General features: G+C 39.9%; 1 protein-coding gene across 3 annotated transcripts in view; it reads right to left on the reverse strand.

The window, feature by feature from the left end:
- lrp2a (low density lipoprotein receptor-related protein 2a) overlaps positions 1-21,833 on the reverse strand; it is a 346,919-nt gene that overhangs the window by 82,144 nt on the left and 242,942 nt on the right. For all 3 annotated transcript variants that reach the window (XM_072579538.1, XM_072579537.1, XM_072579536.1), the window contains 8 exons: positions 21,229-21,357; positions 11,283-11,402; positions 9,800-9,916; positions 8,508-8,624; positions 5,491-5,628; positions 4,058-4,180; positions 3,817-3,945; positions 993-1,124 (listed from right to left, as the gene is read on the reverse strand). In XM_072579538.1, coding sequence (XP_072435639.1) covers positions 993-1,124; positions 3,817-3,945; positions 4,058-4,180; positions 5,491-5,628; positions 8,508-8,624; positions 9,800-9,916; positions 11,283-11,402; positions 21,229-21,357 — 1,005 coding nt within the window. The remainder of the gene's footprint in view (positions 1-992; positions 1,125-3,816; positions 3,946-4,057; positions 4,181-5,490; positions 5,629-8,507; positions 8,625-9,799; positions 9,917-11,282; positions 11,403-21,228; positions 21,358-21,833) is intronic.

Below are 21,833 nucleotides of genomic sequence, written 5' to 3' on the forward strand. Positions count from 1 at the left end.
CCCAAATAGCATCTGACTCACTCATTAGCACTGTAATATATTTGTTCCAAGTTCTCCACCATCTCAGCACGGTGGCTCAGTGGTTAGCACTGCTACCTCACAACATAGAGACCTGGGTTCAATTCCCGACTCAGGCGACTGACTGTGTGGAGTTTGCACATTCTCCCCGTGTCTGCGTGGGTTTCCTCCGGGTGCTCCGGTTTCCTCCCACAGTCCAAAGATGTGCAGGTTAGGTGAATTGGCCATGCTAAATTGCCCGTAGTGTTAGGCAAAGGGGTAAATGTAGGGGAATGGGTGGGTTGCGCTTCGGCGGGGCGGTGTGGTCTTGTTGGGCCGAAGGCCCTGTAAGTAATCTAATCTAATCAAACTCAGCATCCTAACTCTTGCATTCACAACCTTACATGGCATCAACTGTCTTTATCTGCATAACTGTTGAACATTCTAAAACACTCCTGTATCCTCCAGACCCATGTACATGCCTCAACCTTTCTAGCCATATCTTTTAATACCATGTCCCAATGTTCTGTACTTTCCTAAACCTCTTCATCTAGCTGCCTGTTCCCCTACTCCTGAAAGACACTCTTTAAAATCAATTGCTCTAACCAAACTTTTAGACACTCCAGTCAAGAGCTCATTGTTCAGCTCAATGCCAATTTTCAAACTAATTTCACTTCTTTGAGCAATTTTGTTTTTCTGCATTTACTTAAATTCAAGTTGTTGTTGCCACATCTTTGAAGTTAGAAAAGTCAGGACTTCAGATATGTGCTCAAAAAGAGACTTTGAATGAAGCTTTCTGACATCCCCCTGCTGGTGTACATTTCAACAATTAACAATATTTCACAAGAAAAAACACAATTTGAATAGAGGAACCATTTCTTTGTTTGCTTTCAAAGATCAATTTTTCTAGCAATTCATTTTTTTAAATCAGCTAGTGGCTTCAAAAAGTTACCAATAAGCAGTTACAATGTATAAAGCTCAGATTAGAGATTTACCTTCACACGCATTTGTATCATCCTCCTTTACTTGGTACCCAGGCCTACAATAGCAGATAAAACCACCATTGTTCAGATCTGTACAATTGTGCTCACAGAGGTTTTCTGCACAAGATCGTGTGGTATCATGATCTACGGAAAGAGCAAGATATTTTAATAGTGGGAAAATTAGATATTTCTTGTTATAACTTACTTCAACATGTCAACCTGTGACAAAAGATATATGAACTTTATTGGAAAGAACATGCAAGATATAATTAATAATTAAAATTCTGGATCCTTCAGTCTACTCGCAATCTTGCACTGAGTCTCATCTGTTATACTCAAGAGCTCAATGGGAGAGTTTCATTTTACCCAACACCCTTAACTGAGAACATTCTGCTAATTCTTATTTGGATGAAAGAGGAATTATAGTACAAATAGGTCTACTAGGTTCTGCAGTGCTATAGTAAGCCGTCATTGCAACCAAGGCTGCAGCTAGACCACAGAAACTTGGCTGAAACTATAATGAAGTTACATTTTAGCACTAAGCACAGCTACAGAAAGTCTTGTGATCATGTACTAACGTGCACATTCTTATCTTTGTTGTTTAGCCACTTTTGTTAAAAAAAATCAATTTAAGAGTAGAGGCAGTAACACACATACTCAGAATATTCATCAGATTTTAATTAAGTTTATAAATAGGCCTAAGAAATTGGCTGCTTACCACAAGTGTAAAATCACTTGTAGCTGCATGGGGTACAGTAAAAGTGTATGGGTACAATTAATTATTTTGGTTTTGCTTAAATACACCAGGAAATCAGATAACTTCTCATTCTTGAGTTGTACTCTGCTGTTAATTGACGGGCAAAACTGCTTTTAATCAACCCAAAGTTGTTGTAAAAGAACTGAAAGTACTTCTAGAATATTGTACATAAATTTATCACCTCACAATAAAATTAACATTTTGACTGGCTTAGAGTTTGCTGTGTAAAGATCATGTAAGGATTGAGAAAAATACAAAGCTGAAGCCACTGTGAATCAACTCTACTGTTGTAAATGGCTACGTGCTTTAAATCTAATATTTCCCACATCCAAAAATGTAAAAGCCCAAAGTTGTTTTTGAAACAGCATTCTTGCAAGTCACATATTATCACCACTGATTTTTTTTTAAAACTAATGGCCTCAACTGTACAGTTCACAAATCATTTTCATGGAGTCAATTAAGAGGCAAAAATAAATATATAGAACAATACAGAACAGGCCCTTCAGCCCTCAATGTTGTGCCGACTTGTGAATTAATCTAAGCCCATCACCTTACATTATCCCATCACCATCCATATGCTTGTCCAAGGATTGTTTAAATACCCCTTATGTGGCTGAGTTAACTTCATTGGCAGGCTGGGCATTTCACTTCCTTACCATCCTCTGAGTAAAGAACTGCCTCTAACATCTGTCTTAAATCTAGCACCCGTCAATTTCCAGCTATGCCCCAAATGCATTAGACCATAATCAATTAACACATCAATGACAGTCAGGATTTCCTGTTTATTTTAGAGTTGGTGGGTATCTGGTTGACTGATACTGTGTCACATATTACACTGTTGTACAGTATTCTACATACGTATATTATAAATTTTCCTTCATATTGCTACCAAATTTATACTGCTGTGTACTCTGAAGACCAATACCAAATTTATCATTGCTACTCTTTACATCTGCCAATTTCAATAGACTTCAAAGTTAGAATCACTACAACACTGCAAATTGATCTTGAATTGTTAATCAGAATTATCCGACATAATAAGATACAGGGCCAGAATTTCTGGGGGTGGTGTTTTCATGCAGTTTACCACGCTGACCCTTCTTTATTTTATAAAGGAGAGAACTCTGAATTTCTGAAAGGATATTCTGATCAGGCTCCCTCAGAGGTTAGAGCTGTACTTCCATTTTGACAGTTCTTTCATAGAGTAGAATTATATGGGGAAGGAAAACCACATCCCCATTTCACCACAGTTAGCTAATGCATTCTAAAATGTAAAGGTTCAAACAACCATGTTGATAGCTGCTGTCAAAATGTCAGTACATAAGGCAAGTGGGATATTAGGGTGCTGGGATCGTGTGTAAGGTGCCAGATGTATAGGGAGATAGGTTGCCAGGTAAGTAGGGTAACTGTTGGGAAGGAGCTGCCACTTGGGCAGGATGCTAGGGAGAAGGGGGTAGCTGCCAAGTCATTAGGGTGCCAGACTGCAAGATGATAAGATAAGTGATGCAGTATTTAAAATAGACCAGGAAGTTTGTGGGAAATCATGTTTAGCAGGGTTGAGGATATTTGGGCCAGGTGCGTGGGGATGGGTTTGTGTTGGGTTTCCGGGGAGAGGGGAGATGTACCAGACGTGATGGTGTCAGGTTGGCTCTGATTTAAATTGACTTTCTTGGAAGGTCTGAGGTGTAGAGGAGTTGTCCAATAGAAAATTCAATTTCTGGGACAATTCCTTCAGAGACTGTTTTGATGACAATTCTGCAGAGACCCTATATACAACTTCTATATATTCTGGAATAATGACTGTCTAACCAATGGAAAATCTGGACCATTAATGTAATTTACTGATATTTGCTAATTAGATAGTCAATTGATTGATTCAGTTACTATTTTATCTAAAAGGTCTGCCATTCATCATTGTACTTTTCATCTACAAGTTAATATTCTGTGCAGCTTTTAATCTTTACTGTCATTAGCATTATATAAGCAGTTGCAGTTATTCCAGTATCATCACCTTCGTCCCTTTTATGCTGTGCATTACACCCTATATATGAGTATCCAAGTATGTATCTGCATACTTACTGCATCCCAATTCATCAGATTGATCAGCACAGTGAGCATAATTATCACAAACATGTTGGACAGGAATGCAGTTTCCATTCCCACATTTATATTCCTCAGTTGTGCAAGGATGAGGTGTAGCTGGTTTACCTAAATGTGAAATAAAATTTCCATGAAATGCCATTGTTGTGTATGTGCATACATAAAGTTATTGCTTTTTATCAGCCAAAGCAGAGGTGAATAACTGTGAACACAAACTTACAGTTTTCTTCTTTTTCATCACTTCCATCTCCACAATCATTTACATGGTTGCACAATTCATGTACGTACACACAGCGATTATTATCACAACGAAAACGGAAAGGAGAGTCACACGGGATGTCCACTAGAAAAGAACAATTGTTTAAAAGCTTTGATATTTGGTGAAAATAACAAATTGCTAGTATTCCCAGGACTTGGTAACCTTAGCGAGTCTGGTGAGCCTGAGGAATTCACTACCATAGGAAGCGAGGTCAAAACAGTGTATGGTTTCAAAAAAGAGTTTGATATAGCACTTGGGGCTAATGGGATCATAGGATATGGGAGAAAAGTAAGAAGAGGCTACTGCATTGGATGATCAGTCATGATCATAATGAATGGTGGAACAGACTCGAAGGTTCCTGCTCCTATTTTCTATGTTACTATGTTTGAAATCTCATGTATTTATTGATATTGTAAGTCTTATTCTAACCTGCATTGCACACTTCTATGGCCCCATACTTATTAGCTGCTGATGAAAAGCAAGGATTGGTGTCTCAAAGAACCAGCACAGGCATGATGGAGGGAATGGTCTTCTGAGCTGTAATTTTGTATGATTCAATGATTCTGCACAAAATAAATATCTATAAAAGGGTAAATAGCAAAACACTGGCTTTGTAATGAAGTTGGGATGATGATCTTCTGGAAAATATGGGTCAGTGGTGCTTATTTCTCAACTCTCCTTCACACTGTACTTCCATGAGGCACTCAGTTGAAGCCAAAGAAGAATGCGGAACAGAGAATGTACTTAATGCAGAAAAAAAATTACACCTTACTTCTCTGATGTATTTTAATTTATTAAATCCTTGTGACTGATACCCTGTCCCATCCTGGTTATTATCCTGGTAAAGCTCATTATTTTGCTCTTCAGTTCAATATTTGAATATTTATAGGGTACACCTAATCATATTGGTGAGATAACATGGAGAATTGGTGGACTCTGCTTTCCTTTGCTGAAACTCCGCAGACCATAATTATTTTCAAATGCAACGATAACCCCTAACTTCTTAAATAATGGTCAACAATGTATTACAGTGCCCAGAAATGCACTATGCTACACTGATGAGAAACATTCAAATTCTCACACTATCTCACATGTAATTCATAAGTGAAACTGGCAGTTCAATTCCTAGTACCCTGACAGTGAGTTCATTGCCCACAGATTCTGAGTGAACCTATGGAAATATATTTCACAGCCTCACAGTGAGAGAGATTTTAGTCCCATTTAATTGAAATGAGACCAACTATCTTGAATTACATATCATTCAAATATGTCAAGGGAAAGTCAAAGGAACCTGTATACTCTTAAATGTTCGATTTACAAAAAGATGTTATCACTTCTAATGAAAGATAATTTCATTTTTATTAAGTTTTACAAAGCTCATTGAAATGGCTTACAGCAATGGTGGAGCTCTTCATCAGATCCATCTCCACAATCATTGTCACCATCGCACTTCCAGTATGGTTGCACACAAACATGGTTCTTGCACTCAAACAGGAAGGGTGGACAATAGGTTCCATTGGGATAACGAGTTGCTGTGAAGGTTAAGGACATAAATGAACAATTAGGAAGATACATTTCTAATAAATATTGAAACATACTTCCATATACCAAGAATGCCACACATCACAAAGATAGCTCCTTAGTGACAGCAGAATATAAAATGGCTGCACTTTTAGTCACCTATAGTACTTTACATACCTGACTTCATTCTTGCTTTATTTTGCTACCTGTTTTCTGTCCTTTTCACTTTTAGCGGGATTGGGGAGTAATTGCTGCCGGTAATGAGCATTAAGAAATCTTAACCATGCTGCCCTATTGATGTGTTAGCATTGATCAAATTATTTCATTAGGAAGATCATCATTGTCCAAGTTTATTTCTAGCAGAAATCACTGAATTGCAATCAATGGCCAACTTTCTTCCATCTAACTTGAAACAGTTGCAAACCTGGGACTGTACTGGCCTGTCTATATCAGGAACTCAATGGATAAACATGCTGAATCCTTGGGAAAGCCAAGATCTTTAGGCAATCTTGACCAAGGTGTGAATGTCTAATTCATTTCTATCATAATTCTAGAAAACTTAAAACTTGTTGACAACTCTAAATTGGGAGGTACAAAAAATACAATGGAAAACTACTGAAAAATATCAGAAGACAATAACAAACCTGCAGAAAGTACATTGGCAATAAAGGTCAATATGCAACATATTAACATGAGAGGTATGTTTTGTTAGAAATAATCAGGAGGTTATATATCTGAAGTACAGATATATAAATTACTAAAAGTAGCAATGAAGCTTAGCAAGGCCACAATAATAGCAAAGCACTGGCATTCATGTCTAGAGAGACAGAATGGAAAAGCAGAAAATTTAACTTAAGCTTCTGGAGCATTTGTTAATCTGCACTTGGCATACTGTGCACTGTTCTGATTTCTATATAATCAAGGGCATAAATGAATTTACCAAAGTGAATCAAAACTGAGAAATTATATACATCAAAACAAAACTATGTATGTTGGGGCTATTTTCTATTTAAAAGTGAAAATGGAGGTGTGACCTGAGGGATGTTTTTAATATTATGAAAGTTGATGGATAGAATTATTAGGAAAAAGGCAACCAGCTCCACTTTCTTCACATGCAATACAACTTACACTGACCTTCCTAGTTCTGTCTTTCTGCACTGTTTCCACTAATTTCACAGAAAATCGCAGTAACTAGAATGCATCTTGCTGGACTTTCATCAGACCTCTGGTCTGAAAGCTGGCTTCAACCACTTCGAACCTTCATCGTATCCTCAGCTCTCCTGAATCTTCATACAGGAAGAGCTAGCCATTTGGATACAGAACTGGCTCAAAGGTAGAAGACAGAGGCTGGTGTTGGAGGGTTGCTTTTCAGACTGGAGGCTTGTGACCAGTGGTGTGCCACAAGGACGGTGCTGGATCCACTGCTTTTCATCATTTATATAAATGATTGGGACGTGAACATAAGAGGTATAGTTAGTAAGCTTACAGATGACACCAAAATTGGAGGTGTAGTGGACAGTGAAGAAGGTTACCTCAGATTACAACAGAATCTTGATTAGATAGGCCAATGAAGTTTAATTTAGATAAATGTGAAATCAGACAAATTTAGAAAAAATTGCATTTTGGAAAGGCAAATCAGGGCAGGAAATATACACTTAATGGCAAGGTCCTGGGGAGTGTTGCTGAACAATGAGACCTTGGAGTGCAGGTTCACAGCTCCTTGAAAGTGGAGTCACAGTTAGATAGGATAGTGAGGTGGTGTTTGGTATGTTTTCCTTTATTAGTCCGAGCACTGAGTTTAGGAGTCGGGAAGTCATGTTGCAGCTGTACAGGACATTGGTTATGCCACTTTTGGAATAATGGGTGTAATTCTGGTCTTTCTTCTGTAGAAAGGATGTTGTGAGACTTGAAAGGATTCAGAAAAGATTTACAAGGATGTTGCCAGGGTTGGAAGGTTTAAGCGAAGAGTCTGAATAGACTGGAGCTGTTTTCCCTGGAGCATTGGAGGCTGAGGGGTGACCTTATACAGGTTTATAAAATCATGAAGGGCATGGATAGGGTAAATAGACAAGGTATTTTTCCTGGGGTGGGAGAGTCCAGAACTAGAAGGCATTGGTTTGGTTTGAGTAGGAAAAGTTTTAATAGGGACCTAAGGGGAACTTTTTCACGCAGAGGGTGGTGCAAGTATGAAATGAAATGTCAGAGGAAGTGGTGGAGGATGGTATAATTGCAACATAGGAAGAGTTTGGAGGGATATGGGCCAAGTGCTGGCAAATGGGACTAGATTAATTTAGGATATCTGGTTGTCATGGACAAGTTGGACTGAAAGGTCTTTTCCTGTGCTGTATATCTCTGATTCTATGACTCCAATCCACACTTTGTTCTTCAGTTTCATATCACAATTACCTAACATTTGGGTTACTATTACTGCAAGTGCAATATTTAGCAGTCATAAAAACTTAAATAAAACAATGCCTGCATTAAAAAAGTGAACAATAGAATTCTAGTCAAATGTATCAATGAGAGAGAATTAATTCTCCCTTTGTCTTGATACAGCCTTTCTGATTTAATGGTCTTTCTACAATACATAGTCATAATCACAACTCTTTTCCTTTTTTAAAACTGTGAAAAAAAATCATTAAACTAATTTATTGCCTTTTCTGAAACTACATTAAATGCTTCTGTTTCTAAAAGTTCTCCTCTAGTTTCCACCTTTGTTAGCTCTATAAGAGATTGATGAAAAAAAGTTAAGATGAAGTGTCTCAACTCCTTCCATTGTTAATAAACCTGCTTTACGTTTCCAGCTTCTTTGCTTTTATTTCATTGTTCAGCTGTTGTTTTTTTTGGAATATCTAGCTTTTTACAGAATTGTGTGTTTAAAAAGACTTACGACAGGCACTTTCATCAGAGTAATCTGCACAGTCAGCATTCCCATCACACCTGAACCTTTCAATGATGCAGTGACCACTAGAACACTCGAAGTAACTGGGCAGGCATGTCAGCAGCTCTATAAAATAAACACATAGGTATACATAACATCAAAATCAAGCCAGATTTTGTTGAGAAATACTGTGGAATATCTCAAATTCATCGGTGTACCAGAGGCTCACTCTTTCTATGTGGGACCTGAGGGAACAATCAGATGCAATTTTTAAAATAAAGTTTCTTTTTTAAAAAACGTCCGAGATGATCTTGATAGCTCATGTAACTGGTATCTCCAATTTCAGTTAATTATTTTGATGTTATGACAGCATCACAATCTGGTCATGGGGGTTGGTGGCTCATGAGATATAACCTTAGCTCCTATTCCCTCTCAGTTGTCTCAACCAAATAACTATTTATTGTATAAAAACACTTGAAATTGCTATCACAAACTTTTTAAATCATTGTTCTATTCTGTCAAGATCTACAGCATCCCATAGCTCCCATCCAACTTGCAGATCAATCCTCAAAGCATTAAAACTAATTAAGATTTGAGAATACAAATACTTTGTTTATCCAGTTAACAACTAGCCATTAACTTCATGAGGCACAATATAATTGAGCAATCTTTCACATGGGATCTTATTAAAGACTTTTTAAAATCCAGAAGCACTCACCAAGCAGGGCGAGATCTGAAGGTTACAACTTACCTCATTTAAAAATCTGGTTACAACTAGAATGAGGTTCCTACTTTAGTTCCTCTCACATATTGCTGGGGGAGGGGGGAGCATGAGGGTCTGCTTGTCAAGCACAAGTGATATTCTGCCAATTGAAAACCTGATTTACTGGCATAAGAACTAATTCGGTGAGGAAAGCTGTCATAAGAGAAAAACGTTGGAATTAGGTTCCCAGAGGCTACTCTTCGTCCCCGATGTTCTGACAGGTTCCTTCATTTTAGCTGCAATAGTGAAAGAAAATCATAGCAAATAATAATCTATTTAATAGGCCATCTATTGCTACTTCAGAAATGGCAATGGTACATTTTTGCTATTGTAAGGCCTCCTCTGAAAGACCATTAGAAAATCCTTCACACATTTTAATTGTTGAAATGTCATCTTATTCATCTCCACCATTTGTGTTCATTGTTAGTTTATCTCAGAACTTTCCTCTGTGACATTAGTTCTACAAATAACCTTTTGATTCTTGCAAGATACAGGAACACATATTTTGTTCTTCTATATTCACTAGCTCTGATCATACCACAGTCTCGTTCATCTGAGTTATCTTCACAGTCATTATCGTGGTCACACACCCAACGTCTAGGAATACACCGCAGATTGTCACAGCGGAATTCACTTTCGGTACATTCACGAGGCCCTGAAATAAAGCATAGCTGCATCAATCAAACATGTGAAGTCACAAATTAACCTAAAAATTCTGCCAATAATTTTCTATTGTCTAAGACTATAGTCTAATTGGTCCATCAAAACATACTACTGTAGAATTTAGAAAATTCAAATAGATCCTCATGATAACAGATAACAGATCCTCATGATATCTTCTGAAACAGAAACAGAAATTACTGGAGAAACTCACCAGATATTGCAGTATCTGTGGAGAGAAAGCAGAGTTAATGTTTTGGGTCTACTTCAGAATTTGAAATGTTCATTTTGTTTTCTCTTCACAGATGCTACCAGACCTGCTGAGTTTCGCTAATAATTTCTGTTTTTGTTCCAGTTCTTTAGCACCACAGTTCTTTGTTTTATTATCCATATATTCCAATTCAATGCTCACATCCAGTTTGGAATAGGGGATCAGTGTGATAGGTAAACAAGCTTGATTTATAACATCCAGGCATAAAATGGTTTTTAATGTAGACAATAAATTGCTCGTAGTCACAAAACATTTACCAGGTAGTATATGAAGATTAAATTATTACTTGACACTTTTCAATATGGGGAAACTCTAAATTTCTATCTGCCTGGTAAACGTTCAATGCTCTGGACTGGAAATCAATCATATTCTTCCCATTGCTCTGTGAGGACTCAGTATTGAAAGTTAGCACATTGGTACATAGGCACATAGTTGCTATATTATAGTCACAAATTCAAATCAAGGAAATTGGTCATATTGGTCACAGATACAGCACATACCACAGAATCAAAGTATTTACAATAAAGCTGCTGACTGTGTCAAAATGTGAGAGACTGGTAAACACACATTCCAATAGATAATGGAAGCATTGAATAGAAACAATTTACACCACTTGCAGAGAACAATAGTGCATTGAGTATATGAGTTAGGAAGTCATATTGCGGCTGTACAGGACATTAGTTCAGCTGCTTTTGGAATACTGTGTACAATTCTGGTCTCCCTGCTATACGAAGAATGCTGTGAAACTTGAACAGATTCAGAAAAGATTGACAAAGATGTTGCCAGGGTTGGAGGGTTTGAGTTATAGGGGCAGGCTGGATAGGCTGGGGCTATTTTCCCTGGAGCATTAGGGGTTGAGGGGTGACCTTATAGAGGTTTATAATATCATGAGGGGCATGGATAGAGTAAATAGATCTGCTGAGTTTTTCCACTGATTTCTGTTTTTTGCATCTATAAAATTATGTTTATTTTGGTAAACCAAACAGAATGTTTATATTGAGGGAAGGATAAAACTAGAATTGACTGGTTGGATCATATGCCCTGCTCCTCTGTATTCCAAGTAATTTATTTGTCTAATGTCATCACATACTGCAATCACGTTCATCAGAATCATCACCACAATCATTTTCTCCATCACACTTCCAGCGAAGTGGAATACACCAATGACTGTCACATCGGAAATCGCCCACAGGATTGCAAGTTAGATCCTCTGTGAAAATACAGAAAACAACACATTCATGACTCCATTAGCCTGAGGATATTATATGCAGATAAATACACGTGTTACACTTGTTTCATATGTAAACACATGTACAATACATGCACAATATGATAGTTTTCAATTTGTGCACAATCAACAATCTAGGCATATATTGCTTGAAGTTTCCACGAAATTGAAAGCAAAAGCCAAACTTGATCAATATATCTGTTTTTATTGCCATTAAGGTGTGCTGGCATTATTCAGTGCAATGCATCAAAGACTATACAATACAATATACAATACAATAGAGCACAGCCCACCTAGCTTGCGCTGATTCCTAGTCCTTATTTAGACCCAGTACTTATTGTCCATATATGGTTTCTGTCCCTCTGTTCACCTAATTTTCATGTATCTTATCAAGATACACCTTAAGTATTTCTAACGTGCCTGCTTCCACCACCTCCACTGGCAGTGCTTTCCAGGCACCCACCACCCTATGTGTGAAAACTTTTTCCCACACTTCTCCCTTAAACTTTCGCCCTCTCATCTTGAATGTGTGGCCTCTTGTAGTTGACCTTTCCATTGTGGGAGAAAGTCTCTGACTATCCAACCTATCTATGCCTCTCAATTTTCTTTTGAGACAGAGTCATCGGTAGACCTCCAAGAGGTTGCCCCTCACCCATAGAAAAGTCTTTCCAGTAAAAACAATATGAGTTTATCCAATCTCTTCCCATAACTAAAACTCTCCAGACCAGGCAACATCCTGTTAAATCTTTTTTCCAAAGCATCCATGTCTTTCTGTAGCATGGCAACCAGAGCTGCACATAACATTCCAAATGTGACCTAACTAAAGTTTTGTACAGCTGTAACATAACTTGTCAACTTTTATATTCGATGCTTTGGCTGATGAAGGCAAGCGTGCTGTATGCCTTCTTGACCACCTTATCCATCTATGTGGCCACTTTCAGGGCTCTGTGGACCTGCACACTCAGATCCCTCAGTATGTTAATGCGCCTAAGGGTTCTGCAATTTATTGCGTAGTTCACAACTGAGTTTCACCTTTCTTGCATTTGTCTGAATTAAACTCCATCTGCCATTTCTCTGCCCAAATCTGCAATCTACATCCCGCTTTATATTTTGACAATCCCCCTTATTATCTGGAAATCCACCAATTTTGGTATCATCTGCAAACTTACTAATCAGACCACCTACATTTTCCCATGGGTCCAAGCACTGATTCCTGCTGAACATCACTAGCTACTAATCTCCATTCTGAAAAGCACTCTTCCACCTCTACTCTCTTTTTCTAGGATCATGCCAGTTTTGTATCCAACTAGCCAGCTCACCCTAAATCTCATGTACCAGCTTGCCATGACGTAGAACCTCATCAAATGCTTTACTAAAGTGCATGTCGACAACATCCACTGCCCTTCTGTCATCAAATCAATCTTAACACCTCCTCAAAAAAACTCAATCAAGTTGGTGAGACATGACTTTCCCTAAACAAACCCATGCTGCCTATCACAAACAAGTCCATTTGCTTCCAAATGTGGATAAATCCTGCCTCTCAGTATCTACTTTAACAGCTTTTCCACCACAGACCTCAGGCTCACCGACTTGTAATTACCTGAATTATCTTGGTTTCCCTTCTTAAATGGAACAATACAAAAATTGAGAAACATTAAGCACAAATTACATCCAGTACAAACTGAGTTTCTGCTGTCCTTTGCACTGGTTTAAATATGATGTGGAGGTGCCAGTGTTGGACTAGGTGGACAAGGTCAGAAATCACACAACACCAGGTTGTAGTCCAAGGGGTTTATTTGAAATTACAAGCTTTCGGAGCACTGTTCCTTTGTGAGATGAAGTGACTTTGTTAACAAAGGAGCAGTATTCAGAAAGCTTGTGACTTCAAATAAACACCTTGAACCATAACCTGGTGTTGTGTGACTTCTGACCTGGGTTAAATACGTTGAGCTTTTAACCTGGCCTCAGCCACAAAATTGGTCATACCTGCAGATCATATTAATAAGAGTACCTTCCAACAGTTATTGGTAGAACAGAACTTGAATACTGATGAAGGATAGAGACAGAAATGTAGCTGAAAGTTTTTCATCTTGAACACAACAGAGCGAATGTAAGAATGCCAAATTTCATGATTACAATTTATACAATAGCATAAAAGGTATAAATATCTATGTAGGCTGCAATGGTGAAAAAAATTCCTTTATGTCAAGAAAAGCTTGGTGGTTATCGGCATTCGCTGCTACTATTTATAGAACGCAAAAAAAAGTCAGAATTAACTGACAACATTCCTGCAATTTTGCTTATAGGACTAGTGGGACTGCAATAAATTACACCATTTTTTGCTTAACATAGCAATACATGACCAGATTTTAATTTGATCCAAAAAATTAGGAGTCATAAACAAAAACTATACAAGACAATTTTATATGGTGTTAGAGTTCTCTCTCCTGATGTAAAGGAGTATTCAAAAGTACGTTAAATTTGATTGGTTCTCATACATCACTGCAGATTCCAGATCCCTGACACACTTCTGAATAAAATATTGGATGTAACAGAATTATACTAGTACTTTCCGATAGAAAATTGTTCATCATGATTGTATGAAGCAATGTCAATTCTTCACACTGTAGCAAAAGGCAAACAATCTAGTGAAACATCAAGGGGCAAAATGGAAGGATTAATCAGGCCTGAGTTAATCATTTGTGATCGCTATAAGTCCAAGTTCTAAGACCAAATCTCTCACAGAAACTTAAAGTGAAACTCATAATCTCTATGTTATGCTTCACATAAAGGAAAATAAATTAGATCTATATACAGTGATATTCCATCTGACTTGGCTGAGATCAAGGAGAGAAACAAGACGTGGAATAGACTCCACTTTGAATGTTACCTTCTAACATACATAGCAGTTGCTAATACCAGCAAACAGTTTCATCAGTAGCAGGTAAGTTAAAACCACCAATATGAAAGCATAAAATAATCACATTAATTCTCAAATATTCTATAGGGAATCTGCTATTCTGAAATGAAATTCTAATGTTTCAAGTATTAAAAGGAATACCGAGGTAGGACATTAATGGTTCAAAACATACAGATGATGTAAGTAGGGAGTCTGAAGAAAAGTTAACTTTCTCTGAAGGGAATGGGCATTCCGTTCCTAGATGATGACAATGTTCGATTTTCATTCTGATAAAGCTCGGTTGCGATGGACATCTTTTGTTTTCTTTCTTTCCTACCTCAGGAAGATTCTGCAACTATTGCTGAGGGTCAGGAACTCAAAAGGTGTATATTACATCCCACCATTCTTACCAGTTAGGCTTCAGACTAATATCGGGAATGGGCAGAGGACTAGGTCTGGATCTTCAGAAGTTTAGAAGAATCAGAAGTGACTGCATTGAAACATACAAGATTGTACGGGGTATTGACTGGGTAGATGGATGTTGCAAAGGTTGTCTTTTGTGGGAGGATCCAGAACTAGAGGTCACTGTTCAAACACGATAAATTAAAACAGAGATGAGAAAACATTTTTCTCTCAGAGGATTGAGAGTGTTTGAAAATCCCTTTCTTAAAAAGCAGTGGCTGCGGAATCTGCAATTATCAAATTGATAAATGATTATCAGGGATATTCAGGCATGTAGAGGTTAGAATCTAATAAGCCATGATTGTACTGAATGACGCAGCAGGCTTGAAGGGCAAAAAGATCTACTTTTGTTCCTTGTTCATTTGTTGCTGTAAATTAACATTGTATTGTGCAATGACAGTTTCTTATCACGAATTTTATAAGATCAAAATCATTTCCAGACTATTTAGAAGAAAATCAAAATTATATATACCATGGTCGGGATTTTGGTACTGTTTGTGAAGAAAGAATAGTGCTCACCATTCAGCTACCTGACAGCTATTCACTGACTTTTGTGCGTTTCTCAATGGAGTTTCCTCTGTTCCAGCATCTAACTCTGGATGACACCCTCCACAAGGTCTCAGCTGTGTCCAGGAAGAGATAAAGAAACAGCAAGGCTCTTCAATCAGTCAGATTGATTGAACAATCCTCACTCCGACAAGCATAGGTGAATGGGGGAAGGGTGGTGTGCACATAAGTAGGTTAAAAATCACACAACATCAGGTTATAGTCCAACAGGTTTAATTGGAAGCACTAGCTTTCGGAGTGCAGCTCCTTCATCAGCTGGTTGTGGAGTACACAAATTATACATTGAAAAATATCTTGATTGTTTGTTAAGTCTCCCATCTGTTACAGTGACCATGTCAGTTTCACTTAGAGTCATAGAGATGTACAGCATGGAAACAGACCCTTCGGTACAACCATCCATGCCGACCAGATGTCCCACCCCAATCTAGTCCCAACTGCCAGCACCAGGCCCTTATCCCTCCAAACCCTTCCTATTCATATACCCATCCAAATGCCTCTTAAATGTTGTAATTGTACCAGTCTCCTCCACATCCTCTGGCAGCTCATTCCATACATGTACCACCCTCTGCGTGAAAAAGTTGCTCCTTAGGTCTCTTTTATATCTTTCCCCTCTCACGCTAAACTTATGCCCTCTAGTTCTGGACTCTCCCACCCCAGGGAAAAGACTTTGTTTATTTATCCTATCTATGCTCGTCATGATTTTATAAACTTCTATGAGGTCACCCCTCTGCCTCGGATGCTCCAGGGAAAACAGCTCAAGCCTGTTCAGCCTCTCCCTATAGCTCAAATCCTCCAACCCTGGCAACATCCTTGTAAATCTTTTCTGAACCCTTTCAAGTTTCACAACATCTTTCCGATAAGAAGGAGACCAGAATGTCACGCAATATTCCAACAGTGGCCTAACCAATGCCCTGTACATCCGCAACATGACCTCTCAACTCCTGTACTCAATACTCTGACCAATTAAGGAAAGCATACCAAACACCTTCTTCACTATCCTATCAACCTGCAACTCCACTTTCAAGGAGCTATGAACCTACACTCCAAGGTCTCTTTGTTCAGCAACACTCCCTAGGACCTCACCATTAAGTGTGTAAGTCCTGCTAAGATTTGCTTTCCCAAAATGCAGCACCATAAATTTATCTGAATTAAACTCGATCTGCCACTTCTCAGCCCATTGGCCCATCTGGTCAAGGTCGTGTTGTAATCTGAGGTAACTTTCCTCGCTACACCTCCAATTTTGGTGTCATCTGCAAACTTACTAACTATACCTCTTATGCTCACATCCAAATCTTTTATATAAATGATGAAAAGTTGAGGACCCAGCACCAATCCTTGTGGCACTCCACTGGTCACAGTCTGAAAAACAACCCTCCATCACCACCCTCTGTCTTCTAACTTTGAGCCAGTTCTGTATCCAATTGGCTAGTTCTCCCTGTATTCTGGGAGATCTAACCTTGCTAACCAGTCTCCCATGGGGAACCTTGTGGAACGCCTTTCTGAAGTCCATATAGATCACATCTATCGCTCTGCCCTCATCAATCCTCTGTTATTTCTTCAAAAAACTCGAATCAAGTTTGTGAGACATGATTTCCCACACACAAAGCCATGTTGACTATCCCTAATCAGTCCTTGCCTTTCCACATACATGTACATCCTGTCCCTCAGGATTCCCTCCAACAACTTGCCCTCCACCGACATCAGGCTCACTGGTCTATTGTTCCCTGACTTGTTCTTACCATCTTTCTTAAACAGTGGCACCACGTTAGCCAACCTCCAGTCTTCCGGCACTTTACCTGTGACAATCAATGATACAAATATCTCAGCAAGAAGCCCAGCAATCACTTCCCTAGCTTCCCACAGAGTTCAAGGGTACACCTAATCAGGTCCTGGGGATTTATCTACCTTTATGCATTTCAAGACATCCAGCACTTCCTCCTCTGTAATATGGAGATTTTTCAAAATGTCACCATCTATTTCCCTACATTCTATATCTTCCATGTCCTTTTCTACAGTAAATACTGATGCAAAATATTTGTTTTGTATCTCCCCCATTTTCTACGGCTCCACACAAAAGCCACCTGTGCCATACTGTTTAGACTAATTCTAATCTTAAAAAAAATGAGTTAACAGAAGCTTACATGGATTCATGCAGTTTTTGAGCAAAGTACAATGTAACTCGGCAAATACAAATTCACCCCACAAATATCTTTGTGCATGTGGGTTTTTATATGTGTGTGTGCATGTGCGTGCGTGTGGTGGGGGGTTGTGTCTGTGAGAGAGAGTGGATATGTGAGTGTAAGGGGGTCTAAGTCTGTGAGAGGTGCATGTGAGAGTGGGGAAGTGTATGTGTCCGCCCTCACCTCCATCCAAGGCCCCAAAGGAGCCTTCCACATCCATCAAAGTTTCACCTGCACATCCACCAATGTCATTTATTGTATCCGTTGCTCCCGATGCGGCCTTCTCTACATTGGGGAGACTAGATGCCTCGCAGAGCGCTTTAGGGAACATCTCCGGGAAACCCACACCAATCAACCCCACCGCCCTGTGGCCCAACATTTCAACTCCCCCTCCCACTCTGCCAAGGACATGCAGGTCCTGGGCCTCCTCCACCGCTACTCCCTCACCACCCGCCTCATCCTCTGCCTCGAAACACTTCAATTCCAGGGGCATCAATGTGGACTTCACCAGTTTCCTCATTTCTCCTCCCCCCACCCTACCTCAGTTCCAACCTTCCAGCTCAGCACTGACCCCATGACCTGTCCTACCTGCCAATCTCCCTTCCCACCTATCCGCTCCACTCTCCTCTCTGACCTATCACCTCCATCCCACCCCCATTCACCCATTATACTCTTTGCTACCTTCCCCCATCCTCCTCTCTAACCCATCACCTCCATCCCCACTCCCCTTCACCTATTGTACTCTTTTTGCTACCTTCTCCCCAACCCCACCCCCTGCCTCCCATCCTCCCAAAACTTATCTCTCCACCCTGGAGGCTCCCTGCCATTAGTCCTGATGAAGGGGTTTTGCCTGAAACGTCAATTTTCCTGTTCCTCGGATGCTGCCTGAACTGTGCTTTTCCAGCATCACTCTAATCTAAGCCCCAGGCGTGTTTGTGTGTCTGGGGTGGGGGTTGTGAGTGTCTGTGAGAGAGAGTGTATACGTATGTGTGTGAGTGTAAAGGGGGTCTAAGTCTGTTAGAGGGTACATGTGAGAGTGTGCGTCTGTAGGAGAGTGTGTGTGTGTGTGTGTCTGGGGTGCAGGGTTGTGAGTGTCTGTAAGAGAGAGTGTATGTGTGTGTGAGTGTAATGGGGTCTAAGTCTGTTAGACGGTGCATGTGAGAGTGTGGGAGTGTGTGTATCAGTAGGAGTGTGTGACAGTGTCTGTGTGCGTATCTGTGTGTGTGAGTTTGTGTGTGTGTATATGTATATATAGCAATGGTGATCACCTGTAATGTGACATGAACCCAAGGTCCCAGTTGAGGCCCTCCCTATCGGTATGGAACATAGCTATCAGCCTCTGCTCGGCCACATTTCACTGCTGCCTGTCCTGAAGTCCACCTTGGAGGATGGTCACTCAAAGTTCTGAGGTTGAATATCCTGGACCACCAAACCTCAAACAGATCATTATTCATAGCGAGCTGCCCAGCTTTCAGGACAACTCCATACAACCCTGTCACGGTAGGCATCTCAAGATGTGTCAGAGTGTGGACATGGATACCATCATTACTCGTGGGGACACCTCCCACCATGTACGTGACAGGTACTCATGCAACTCAGCCAATGTTGTCTATCTCATACGCTGCAAGTAAAGATGCCCTGAGGCACGGTACATTGGTGAAACCAAGCAGAGACTACGGCAATGAACGAATGGGCACCACATTCAACTGGGAGTGTTCCCTCTCAGTTGGGGAACACTTCAGCGGTCCAGGACATTTGACCTCGGACCTTCGGGTGACTATCCTCCAAGGCGGACTTTAGGACAGACAGTAGCGAAAAGTGGCTTAGCAGAGGTTGATAGCTAAGTTCGGTACCCATAGGGGACACACACACACACTTAGATCCCTTAACATTCACACACTACATATACACTCTCTCTTGCAGACACTCACAACTCCCCACCCCAGACAACACATACACACACAAACCCACATGCACACATACACATTCGTTTGTACTTTGCTCAAAACTGCATGAATCCATGTAAGACTCTGTTAACTCATTTTTAAGATTAGAATCAGTCTAAACAGTATGCCATAGACAACAGCACATAGGGGACTTAACACCTTCAACATATTATCTGAGCTGACACCAATTGTTACAGTTAACCTGAGAATGTAACTTTTAAAAAGAATTTTGGGATTTACATATGTAAGAAGTATCATGGTCATTCTAACAGATGAGAGACTCAACAAACAATCAAGATATTTTTCAATGTATAATTTCAGGTACATCACACTGTAAACTTTTGCTATCAATTCTGTGTCTTACAATTGTGTACTCCACAACCATCTGATGAAGGAGCGTCACTCTGAAAGCTAGTGCTTCCAATTAAACCTGTTGGACTATCACCTGGTGTCGTGTGATTTCTAACTTTGTGCACCCCAGTCCAACACCGGCATCTCCAAATCATGACAGAAGTAGATGACATGGCGATGGTCAGTGTGTTAGTTCCACACGTCTACTCCCTTTCTCCCACCAAGGTCCAGTTCCCAGATTCAAGGAAGGAGGTTAGTAATCAATTCACCCATTTAATATCCAATCAAGGCCCATTATCAGAGATTGACTGGCACTTTCAAGTCAGTGTCCCTGAGGTTGCTATGAGAGGTTTTGCTTCTCCACTTCTCTCCCTGCAATACCCTACACTCCAAGCAAGCAGTGATTCAGGTGTTGACACCAATTTCGATTTTAATTGCACAAATCTGGGGAGAATGCCTCTATCATGGGGCACTCCGACTCTCATTTACCTTCAAAGACATCCTGCTACTGCTTCTGAGCTGGAGGGCCATCTAGTGTCAGCAGAAGATATCAGCAACTGTGCAGTTCTAGTGTTTGTGCTGATTGTTCATTCCACAACAATTTCAAACATAGTATATGTCCCAGTGCAGAGTTAATAGAGAACTTCAGATGTTAACTTGAGTCCTTTATTATCATCTAGAAGGGTCAGGCAGGAATGCCCCAGACCAAACAGAACAGCTGACATAAAACACTAACCAGAGTTATATAGTCCTGAGACTCTGTACAAGCAATCCTTTAATGTCTAATGTTTGTTGACGTTCATCTGCAGTGTCATAGCGTTAAAAGCCCATTAAAAATGAATATGTCCCCTTTCTGGTATTCCCAATACCTGTCCTTAGTTTTCTAGTTTTCAAGCGTGCCTTTATTTGAGTATGGGCTGCACTCCCAAAGTTGTTTGTAAACACACTCCATTGTCATTAATGCTTCATTCTTTGTCTGTACAGTGCTTCGTGAGTGAATGGGCCTGGAAGAGCATATTCTAGAGTGGGGGCCATGGGTATGGAGTGAGTGGTGGTTGTAGTCTGGCATGGTGGCATGAGGGGGCATGGGTTTGGGTCAAAGGGCATAATATGGCATGGCTGAGGCATGGGGAGAGTGTGGAGCCTGAGGGGTGTTGACAAAATCTCACAGCAACAAGAGAGGACTTTTAAACAGTTTACGACTGAGAGCAATAGCTCCTGTGGCTGTCTCCAATCTCCTTCTCAAGATGGCAGGTTGGACTGCAGCCTGCACCCCTGCAATGAAAATTCTCTCTTTCCTGATCATCATTAATTCTATTTTTCAGCCAGAGCAAGCCAAAAATAAATAATTGAAGGATTTAAATGAGATACTTTGCAAATGTGCCCCATTTTTCCTGACATACCACAATTTTGCTCATCACTATTGTCCCGGCAGTCATCATAGCCATTGCATACAGCCCACTTAGGAATACAACGGTAATTTGTTTGACAGGCAAACTCGGTGTGGTTATCGCAGGAGTAGTTGACCCCATCTGAAATAAGAAAGTATTAATATGAGAAATATTATAGTTCACTGATCATATGCTGCCACCTGGTGACTGCTTATAGTTATAGTTTTGCTATATATTTCTTCTTTTGGGAGCCTTTTTATGGTCAGTGCTGGGTTCCACCTATCCTGATATATGCAACTTGTTGATTTCAAGTTACAATTGGTGTTACCTGTACTATATCCTCCATATCAACTACTCCCAGACATCAGGCAGCCTAATCACCAGTTCTCAAAGGGAGTGCTTCACGGCTCCACAAGGCTTGCTAACTTAAAAGTTTTTATTTTTAAGAAACATGTGAGACAAAGAGGAACAATCATATCAGTCCACCTGTACCTTTCTGCTTGCAATGACCTCTCTTTCTACTCTAACTCCTTTCACTGTCCCAAACAAAACCATTATTTAACTTTGTCAAGGAACTGCTGTTTTTCCCATCGACCACAATCAAATGTGAGAGACCC

The sequence above is a fragment of the Chiloscyllium punctatum genome, chromosome 10 (genome assembly GCF_047496795.1).
Source record: "Chiloscyllium punctatum isolate Juve2018m chromosome 10, sChiPun1.3, whole genome shotgun sequence".
Taxonomy (NCBI): Eukaryota; Metazoa; Chordata; class Chondrichthyes; order Orectolobiformes; family Hemiscylliidae; genus Chiloscyllium; species Chiloscyllium punctatum.